Raw genomic sequence first — 9,981 nt, 5'->3', positions numbered from 1 at the left:
TTAAAGGCGACACTTGGCAAATTATTGCTGAAGTGAAAAAAGTTTTGTTTTTTTAAATGAACTTAAAGTTACAGAATTTTATGTTTATTGTTATGAAAAATGCACAAAAATACTTCTAAGTTTTTTTTTATGAAATATATATAAAAAACAAAAAACAAGAAAAAACAAGACGCATCAAGAAAATCAAAGCCATGAATCTAAACTAGCTGTGTTCCAACTTTGAGATTGATATCTCAAAAAATGAGCTTTCAGTAAGATTTTGTTCTGGCGCAGTACCAAACGCTTCCACTAGATGAAATTCGTTTCCAATGTGGTCATTTTTGACAAGTGTGACTATTTTTTCCAGGACCTTTTAACCTTTTCGAAATCATGACCATTCATTTTTAGTGTGTTCACATAGCAAGTGCCAAAACCTTTACCAAGTTTCGTACCATTCAGATGAAGTAAAAAAAAAAAACTTAAAATGTTTCAGTCAAAAATGACCCGAAGAGCACCAGAGGGTTAAAAAAAGCATTAGATAAACGTCCAACTAAAATGTTTCAGAAAAAGTTCCATGAATGATTTATAAATAACATTTTTGTTATTGTTATCCAAAGTTATCTACAAAACATATTTCACAGTTAAGTTTACACACACACACACACACACACACAATAATGCATGAAAAAACACAAAAGATATAGTTAAAATCAGGCCATTTATTTAATGCATAGCATCTTTCAATATTCCTCCTGTTTAGAAGAATGTTTTGACATTTGCATTTAAAGTAATGACTTTTTCCATGATTATGAGAATTATTAAGTGTCAGTTAGTTCTTAGATGCCAAATAGTTTTTAGAGTTGACCGAGAACAGGCACGTCTGAAGATATGAAGATACAGAGCGAGTTTGACTAGAATTTCATCTCAGGCTTGAAAAATGTTCTGGATCAAGCAAAATTAAGGGCTTTTAATTTGATGCGTTAATGTAAAAATGGAGATCAAATGCATTTCAAGCATCATTTTATCTGCTGAGTGTCATTACATTAAAAATATCTACAAATAAATTCGAACATTTCTGTAGCATGGTTAGTTCAACTCAATAAATTAAATATAAGTAGATTTGGCAACAGTGAACAAATGTGGTCAATATACAAATGTACTGATTGTAACAGTGTCTCTTCAGGAGTAGAAGGTCAGAACACTCTGATGGTTTCCTCGGACAAGAAGTATCGGCGGCAGATCTTTAGATAATGTGTCCAGCCAGGACATGTAAAGAGCGCTGGACACTGTCCCCTTTCTGGCCAGTGGCATGGTTCTGTGAATCAAATCATCAGCCCAAAACAGGTCAGGTCATCTGTGTGCTCCACATATATATTTAAATGAAGTGATTTATGTGTTAAATACGTGATCAGTACTTACATGACGATGAGGTTGGCAGTGCTGGAGTGTTCCTTCAGAAGCTCGTTCAGTCTGATTTGGCGATTCGACTACATGAAAGAAGAGTGAGAACAGTGTATTTTATATGTGATGTTCTGTCTGCTTTGATGGAAGAATGGAGACATTGAAGAACTGTTAGAACAAATCATCATTAAATTTAAAGTTCCAATATTTTCTCTTAACACCATGTCCTAACCTGAGGCAATTCCAGTGACAAGCAGTTGTATGTCCACAGCAGACACGAGATGCGACAAAATCAATATAAAAACTCACAGCCAATCAGAAGAGCATGTGGGCGGAGTCTCTCTGCAAGCGCACTGCACTCGCAAACAAATCAATCAAAAATCACAGCCAATCAGAAGAGCATGTGGGCGGAGTCTCTCTGCAAGCACACTGCACTCGCAAACAAATCAATCAAACATCAGCCAATCAGAAGAGCGTGTGGGCGGAGTCTCTCTGCAAGCGCACTGCACTCGCAACAAAATGAATCAAAAATCACAGCCAATCAGAAGAGCATGTGGGCGGAGTCTCTCTGCAAGCGCACTGCACTCGCAAACAAATCAATCAAAAATCACAGCCAATCAGAAGAGCATGTGGGCGGAGTCTCTCTGCAAGCACACTGCACTCGCAAACAAATCAATCAAACATCAGCCAATCAGAAGAGCGTGTGGGCGGAGTCTCTCTGCAAGCGCACTGCACTCGCAACAAAATGAATCAAAAATCACAGCCAATCAGAAGAGCATGTGGGCGGAGTCTCTCTGCAAGCGCACTGCACTCGCAAACAAATCAATCAAAAACCACAGCCAATCAGAAGAGCATGTGGGCGGAGTCTCTCTGCAAGCGCACTGCACTCGCAACAAAATGAATCAAAAATCACAGCCAATCAGAAGAGCATGTGGGCGGAGTCTCTCTGCAAGCGCACTGCACTCGCAACCAATTCAATCAAACATCAGCCAATCAGAAGATCCAGTGGGTGGAGTCTCTCTGCAAACACACTGCACTCGCAACCAAATCAATCAAAAATCACAGCCAATCAGAAGAACATGTGGGCGGAGTCTCTCTGCAAGCACACTACACTCACAACCAAATCAATCAAAAATCACAGCCAATCAGAAGAGCATGTGGGCGGAGTCTCTCTGCAATGCACTGCACTCACAACCAAATAAAAAATAACAGCCAATCAGAAGAGCTTGTGGGTGGAGTCTCTCTGTAAGCGCACTGCACTCGCAACCAAATGAATCAAAAATCACAGCCAACCAGAAAAGCCTGTGGGCGGAGTCTCTGCAGGCGCACTACCAAGTCAATCCAAAATTACAGCCAATCAGAAGAGCATGTGGATGGAGTCTCTCTGCAATGCACTGCACTGCACTCGCAACCAAATCAAAAATCACAGCCAATCAGAAGAGCGTGTGGGCGGAGTCTCTCTGCAAGCGCATTGCATTCGCAACCAATACAATCAAACATCAGCCAATCAGAAGATCCAGTGGGCAGAGTCTCTCTGCAAACACACTGCACTCGCAACCAAATCAATCAAAAATCACAGCCAATCATAAGAGCATGTGGGCGGAGTTTCTCTGCAAGCGCACTGCACTCGCAACCAAATAGATAAGTAATTAAACTCATGAATATTACACCATTTTAACATTAAAAATACATACTGAATCACTAAAACAATCTTTGTGTAATACACTTGTTTTTCCACAGTTTGAAGGTTCTTGCTTCCTTTCATTTATTTTGAAGATCTGAGGAGAATTGTCCATTGTTGCCTTCAGTACGGCAATAAAGGTCACACAAAATGATATTCAAACTCACATTAGATGCACATAATCAGTAGCTGAGATTACCATTGTCATTCTTTGTATGTTGTTGTTCCAGCCGCAGACTTGCAGAAATAGGAATTGATCTGAGCTCATGCACGTCAGATTCTGAGTGATAAACACCGACTCAAGCTTATTCACCTCAAAATCACTGAGGAGCTCAGATCAATGAGGCCTACGATCAATCAGATCCAAAAGTAAACACAAAACTTGTGCTAATTGAAATCAAAACAAGCTGATAAAAAGATCGAATCCAATATTTGGTGATAACACAGCATAATGAGAGATTTATAAACAGGTTTTGTAGGCGGGTCATTTTTTACCCAGAACACCAAATAAGGTAAAGGATTTTGAGCTCAGCACAAGGGTATGGAGCAGGTTCTGAATAAGATCTATGCAGTAAAATAAGGCTGGTTAGTTATGTGTCTTTCCACTCCATATCAAAGTACAATAAGAGCACGACACATCCTCAAGAGTACGTGATGGTAAGCTGACCTTGGCCCTGTAGAGCTCCAGCTCATTATCTGTGATCCTCCAGGGCTCTTCTGCCTTCAGTTTCTCAGCAGCGTCCTGCTCCATGTCGTCTTCCCTCAGTCTGTACGGCTCAATCATCTCCTGAAACACCTGCTTACTGAGCACAGAATCAAACAGCTGCTGTTTCTGAAGGATAGCGGTACAAAACATGCTCATTATTTACCAATTGATCTAAACTTACTTGTGTTTCTTTGGCTTGATGTTGATGTCTCCAAGAACAGTGATGTCAGAGAAATCAATCCTGAACTTACTGAGCAATGCCGCCATTCTGTGCCGAGCAAAAGCTTTAGTATTTTTCACCAAATGTATACACTGCAATATCTTGTCTTGTTTTCCAGCACAAATATATAAACATTCTTAAATGAAGATACATTTACTGTAGAAGAAAAATTACTTAAATATGAATCAAAATTTTGAACAAGAACAAATATCTGCCAATGTGTTTAGAAAAATAAAATTAAATATAGCTGCGAGCAGCAACAGGGTTCAAGCTCTTTAAGGCCTAAAAATATATTATGTTTTAATTAGCAAAGCCTGTAACCATCTTGATCATAGATGGAAAAGAGCAAATACAGGCAATTCACCATAGGAAATATATGGTTTTTAAAGCTTTTTAACAGCTATTGAGGTTGAGCCAAAAACCTAGGACTAGTTCACCTAAGTTGGTTTTTGAAATAATCTCCAATATTTAACAAACAATTTGATGGACAGTGGCAAAGTAGAGGCAAAGCTGTTCAGAATTCTACCATGTGGTACAAATGTTGTTGGGGCACATGAAAAATCACGCGTTACACGATCCTTTACACGCGTCAAAAACGAGAAGGTTCGAGAAGGCCAATTTCTTTCAAATTTCTCACAGGCCTCTAGTTTCATTCCGATCGGCCTCCGTTAACCTTCTCTGATTGCTGCTCAAACTTCATTGGCCGATGGCGGACATGTTTTTAAAGATGTGTCAATGTCCTCATAGACAGACGTGCCACCTCAGACGAAGACACTGCATGCCAATTTTCGATCGACAAAGTCGATCGGACTACCAGTGAAGTAGTTATAGCCATTTTCAAGTTTTTTTCCTGTTATGGCGCCACCAAGTGGCCAGTCACCACGTGCTTTTCCATGCAATCACAGAATGAGCTCTTGCATAGATGTGCCAAATTTGGTGAAAATATCTCATTCCGTTCACAAGTTATAGGCATTATAGTAAAAGTGGCTCCACCCACTTTGAACGTTTTGGCGCCCCTTAGAGACCGTGAATCAGAATTTCAACTTTTTTTGATAATTATTGACAATCAGACTCTGGAGAATCTCACTGCACTGGTTTGGCTCAGATCGGGTCAAAAACCTAGGACTAGTTCGCAAAAGTAGATTTTTCAAAAACTCCAAAATACCCCAAAATTTTGCCAGAACGACGAGCGAATCCAAGGCATGCATCTTGTCTATCTTGAGCCAAGAATTCCAACGACACTTGAGCCTATGCCTAACAGTTCAGGAGTTATGAGCCATTTCATACTTTTGACTGCTGTAGCGCCCCCATCAGGCCGACCGAGCCTTGGTGACGTTGTAGGCGGTGTGAGTACTACCAGCCCTCAAAGTTTCAAGTCTCTACGACTTAGGGATTGATCCTTTTAGGGGAGAATGCTGATCCTTGGAAATTTTTACAATTACAATAAAGTTTGAGCGCTTGAACCCCGACTTCAAAGTAAAGGGTTAGGGTTACTAGTTACAAGTGCACTAGTTGATCATCTCCATTTCTAAACAGTTTTATTTGTTAAACTACCAGTCAAAATTTTGGACACACTGACTTAACTTGTTTCTAAAGACCTTCAGCTCTATAAGCTTTTGATTAAATTATTGAAACTAATTTTGTTGACAAATATAAACTGTCTACAAATTGATTTCTTTACAAAACTAAGCAAAAGGAGCAAAATACCTCCAGCATGTGTAGGAATGTGTGTAATACTCACGCTCTGCGGTCGTGGTCGATCCGGTTTATCTTTCCTCCGATGAACACACGGATCTTGCAGTCGCGCCATTTCTTTTTGTTGGTGAGCAAATACGGAATCAGAAGAGTCAAGCCTACAGCATAAATCAGTCATGGTGTCATTTATTAAAGCCACAAACTCTCACAGGATATATTGCAAAACAAAACCACATTGAAATTGAAATACGGCTTTACCTCCATCGTCAAACAGCCACCAGACATCAATCGTCCCTTTGCTCTGCTTCTTCTGGAACTGCTGACTGGCGGCCAGAAGTTTCTCGTCTGCAGGACTGAGCCGCAGCGGAAGCTTCTTAGTGTCTGAGGAACATTCCAGTTCATCATTCTTCAAACATTATGGGAACATTACTTTCTCTGAACATTTCTGATACATTAAATGTGATTTTCTGACCTCTGAAGATAAGTGGGCTGCTTTGACAGCTGGTTGCTATAGATGATGGTTTCGAGGAATCGCTGTCAAAGTCTTTGATGTTGATGGACACCAAGAGATCCTTCATTCCAGGTGTTTTCTCCTGCGAGGACAGAAATTCATCTGAAGAAAGACCGGTGGCGTTAAAATCACTGATGAAGAGACTGATGAAGTGTACTCTTCAGTAACTGGAAACTCGACCTTGTATGTGAGAGATGTCGAGACCTTCCTTCAGTCTCAGGAGAACCACCCCATACTGTAGGTCAAACGCATCGCTGAGACACACATGAAGATTTCAGTTCATCATAACCCAAGGCAATAAAAACATCAGTGAGAGTTATCAGATTAAAGATGAAGACATGAAGAGCGTCAGACGGTCAGACTCACTGGATGGTGTTGATGTAGGTTTCCACATCCTTCATCTCGCCGTCCCTCCAGTTGTTCTTAAAGCCGAATACTAGTGTGTTTGGTTTCAGGCGACCCAAACCAGCGGTCTGTGAATCACAACAACATTATGCTGAACAAGTGAGTTTCATTCGTACACTGAACAAAAATTGGTATAGAAGCAATTTTCACTCAGAAATTGCTAGTAAATTTCACAAACATTCACAAAGAAAACAGCAAGAAATACACTGAATTAAGTGTGATATAGAAAACTTGAAATAGTATTTTCTTGTAAAATATACTCCAATAAACTTTAGTTACAATTTCAAAAACACATTGCAAAAATGAGTTTTCTATTTCTATTTTATCAAAAGTTACATAATCTGTTGTATTTCCCTCATGCGTTCTGACCTGTAGGAGATACTGCGCTCCTTGTCTGAGATCATCAGCAAACACAGGAGCGTAGAAGGCTTTGATTCGTGCCTTCAGGAGCCAGCGCTGATAGCGGACCTGCTCGTTCATCATCTCCTTATAGTTCGGCCGCCGGTATCCCTGCAGGAAAATGAGAGAACAGGTGCAGTTTTGGTTGTGGGAACTGATGTTCTTACACAGTATTTTTGTCTTGTTTTAATAGTACAAGTATCTAAACACTTTTAACCCTCTTGTGCTCCTCATTTAGGGCTCACAATCACCCTCATTCCCAGACAAAAGTGGCCGAACACCTCAAATATAATTTTTTTTCCAGTAAAATCAATGTAATTGTAATGCAGGATGTTTCAGAAATGAGGGAGAGTTGGATACAAATGCAACAAAAGACATTTATTAACAAACATAAAGTTAAACCCAAAAAAATCACGCAATACACAATCCTTTATGCAAGTCAAAAACACGAAGGCGGCCCCTGGTGGGTGATTTCTTTCAAATTTCTCACAGGCCTCTAGGGCCGTGAGTTAAAGACAGTCGTGGCACCTCGGACAAAAACACTACACAGCAGTTTTAAAGTTGATTGGACTAACTGTGAAGTAGTTATAGCCATTTTCAAGTTTTTTTCCTGTTATGGCGCCACCAAGTGGCTAGTCACTGTGTCCTTTTTCATGCGACCACAGAATGAGCTCTTACATAAGCGTGCCAAGTTTGGTGAGAATATTTCATTCCGTTCACGAGTTATAGACATTTTAGTAAAAGTGGCTCCACCCACTTTGAACGTTTGGCGCCCCTTAGAGACTGTTTTTTTGATAATTTTGGTTCCGATCGGGCCAAAAACCTAGGACTAGTTCGCAAAAGTAGGTTTTTCAAAAAATCCAAAATACCCGAAAATTTTGCAAAGCGAATCCAAGGCATTCCAATGACACTTGAGCCAATGCCCAATACTTTAGAAGTTCTGAGCCATTTCGTGCTTTTCTCTGCTGTAGCGCCCCCGTCAGGCCAATTAGGGGCAAGCATTGGTGATGTTGTAGATGGTGTGAGTACTACTAGCTCTCAAAGTTTCAAGTCTCTATAACTTACAGTTTGGTCTGCCTGATCCCTTTAATTGGAGAATGCTGTTCAGAATGCGGTTTCAGCTTGAACCCCTAATGAATGTATCTTGATTTCAGAATGTTTCGATATTTGTGCTGGACAAAAAGTTAGAAACACTGAGGAAGATCATCATTAATTGCAGTGTCATATTGAATAAAAGCTGAAATATTGAAGTGACGTACCGTGCGCACATGGCCGCAGACCATCAAGCCCACACTTTTGGTGAAGGCGTGCACCAGATACATCAGCGCAGGGCGTGAGTTTGGAAAACCAGACATTATGAGACACTGAGGCCTGTGGGAAACATCACATGATCAGTCTCTAGAGTCACACATGCAGTGTTTGTATGAACATGTGCATCACCTGAAGTTCTTGATGTGATCCTCGACTCCCGTGAGATGCAGGCTGTGTGTCAGGGCTTTATTGTACATCAGCGCTTGTGTCGACGAACCCCAGTTCACATCTGCAGCAGGAAGACGCATTTATCCTCTCAGTTATGATTCATTCAGGGCTCACATTAGTTAACATTTATCCTTTTGGCAGATGCTTTTATCAAAGCAACACACATTGCATTAAAACTATACATTTAATCGGTTCATGCGTTTCCTGGGAATCGAACCCATGACCTTGCTGTTGCAAGCGCATGTTCTACAAGATGGCACATAATTACAGATCTGAAGTGAAGGCAAATCTGACCTGGTTTCTTATAGCTGACGTATATGTAGAGCGCCAGGACGATGCCGTTGGTGACCAGCGCGGCCCACCAGTTGATCACGAACATCACGACGCAGCACAGAACGGCTCCGGCCAGAGACACCCACTTATTATAGTATTTGAAACTCGGACGCCACCCTGTCCAGATGGAATCAGCATGATCAACTTCATCTATGATGTTTTGCACACTGACTTCAGAGCAAATGACACTTGCCTGGAGAGTTCGCCAGCGACGCGTGAAAAACAGAGAAGTTTATCAACGCGTAAGAGGCCAAGAAGAAGTTGGAAATGATGGGAGCGATGATGTTTAACTCCGCTGAAACACCAACACATGTGGTTTTAGACACAGCCGCTGTGGTTTACACATAAGAGTTCAGCGGAGTGTGATTTACCGATCAGGATGAAGGCCAGGCCGATGAGGAAGGTGAGGACGTAAGCGCGCAGAGGCTCTTTGTTCTTTCCGTATCCTTTGGCAAACACGTGTAATCCGGGGTAGATTCGATCCTTACACAACGCCTGCAGAAGCACACACACATAAAACACCTGCATCAACTATAACATCCTATAAGATCATAGGAAACACTTATATAACACTGTCCATCATTTATCTGTTGTAAGGTGTTGCAAACAGAGAAAGAGCTGAAGATCTGACCTGGAAGACTTTAGGAGCGCTGACCAGAGATGCCAGCGCCGACGAGAGGGTGGCAGAGAAGATTCCAGCCGTAATGAGCGGCCCGAAGCCGGACACCAAACTCATGACCTGACAGAACCATCATCAACATCACATTCATCACAGAGAGCTCCGCAAAGCTGTGTTTATTTGAGCAAAAATACAGTAAAAATGTGAAATAACAGCTGTTTTCTATGTGAATATATAGTGAAGTGTAATTTATATCCAGTGATCAAAGCTGAATTTTCAGCATCATTACTCCAGTCTTCAGTGTCATATGATCTTCAGAAATCATTCTGATATGATGATTTGCTGCAAGCTTTTGACTAGCTGATAATTATAAGCACATCTGGTTGGCATCGCACACACACCTGGAAGTCGTTCTGAAGTCCGTACTTGCAGCCGCCCTCTCTGCAGATGGAGAAGTCGTATCCGAGCGTGCAGGACGCGTCCGTACAGTTCTCCAGCGAGCCGGCGATGGTGTCGTTATCATCACCTGTGGCGTCTCGCACAATACAAGAGC

At 41.2% G+C, this 9,981-nt stretch overlaps 1 protein-coding gene across 1 annotated transcript in view; it reads right to left on the bottom strand.

Annotated features, from left to right (window-relative positions):
• Window positions 1–703: 703 nt before the first annotated feature.
• The window catches only part of LOC137026759 (solute carrier family 12 member 2-like), a 37,631-nt gene continuing 28,353 nt past the window's right edge, over window positions 704–9,981 (bottom strand). Inside the window, exons 10-26 of the mRNA XM_067394228.1 lie at window positions 9,830–9,981; window positions 9,441–9,548; window positions 9,181–9,304; window positions 9,003–9,104; window positions 8,771–8,926; window positions 8,438–8,537; window positions 8,257–8,368; window positions 6,968–7,108; window positions 6,560–6,666; window positions 6,374–6,447; window positions 6,155–6,295; window positions 5,941–6,063; window positions 5,729–5,840; window positions 3,949–4,035; window positions 3,729–3,864; window positions 1,399–1,466; window positions 704–1,294 (exon numbers count right to left, since the gene is read on the bottom strand). Coding sequence (XP_067250329.1) covers window positions 1,159–1,294; window positions 1,399–1,466; window positions 3,729–3,864; window positions 3,949–4,035; window positions 5,729–5,840; window positions 5,941–6,063; window positions 6,155–6,295; window positions 6,374–6,447; window positions 6,560–6,666; window positions 6,968–7,108; window positions 8,257–8,368; window positions 8,438–8,537; window positions 8,771–8,926; window positions 9,003–9,104; window positions 9,181–9,304; window positions 9,441–9,548; window positions 9,830–9,981 — 1,979 coding nt within the window. The 3' untranslated portion in view covers window positions 704–1,158. The remainder of the gene's footprint in view (window positions 1,295–1,398; window positions 1,467–3,728; window positions 3,865–3,948; window positions 4,036–5,728; window positions 5,841–5,940; window positions 6,064–6,154; window positions 6,296–6,373; window positions 6,448–6,559; window positions 6,667–6,967; window positions 7,109–8,256; window positions 8,369–8,437; window positions 8,538–8,770; window positions 8,927–9,002; window positions 9,105–9,180; window positions 9,305–9,440; window positions 9,549–9,829) is intronic.

Source organism: Chanodichthys erythropterus, chromosome 9, assembly GCF_024489055.1.
Source record: "Chanodichthys erythropterus isolate Z2021 chromosome 9, ASM2448905v1, whole genome shotgun sequence".
Lineage (NCBI taxonomy): Eukaryota > Metazoa > Chordata > Actinopteri > Cypriniformes > Xenocyprididae > Chanodichthys > Chanodichthys erythropterus.
The sequence above is the reverse complement of the archived record's forward strand: the minus strand, read 5'-3'. Positions and strand labels throughout refer to the sequence as shown.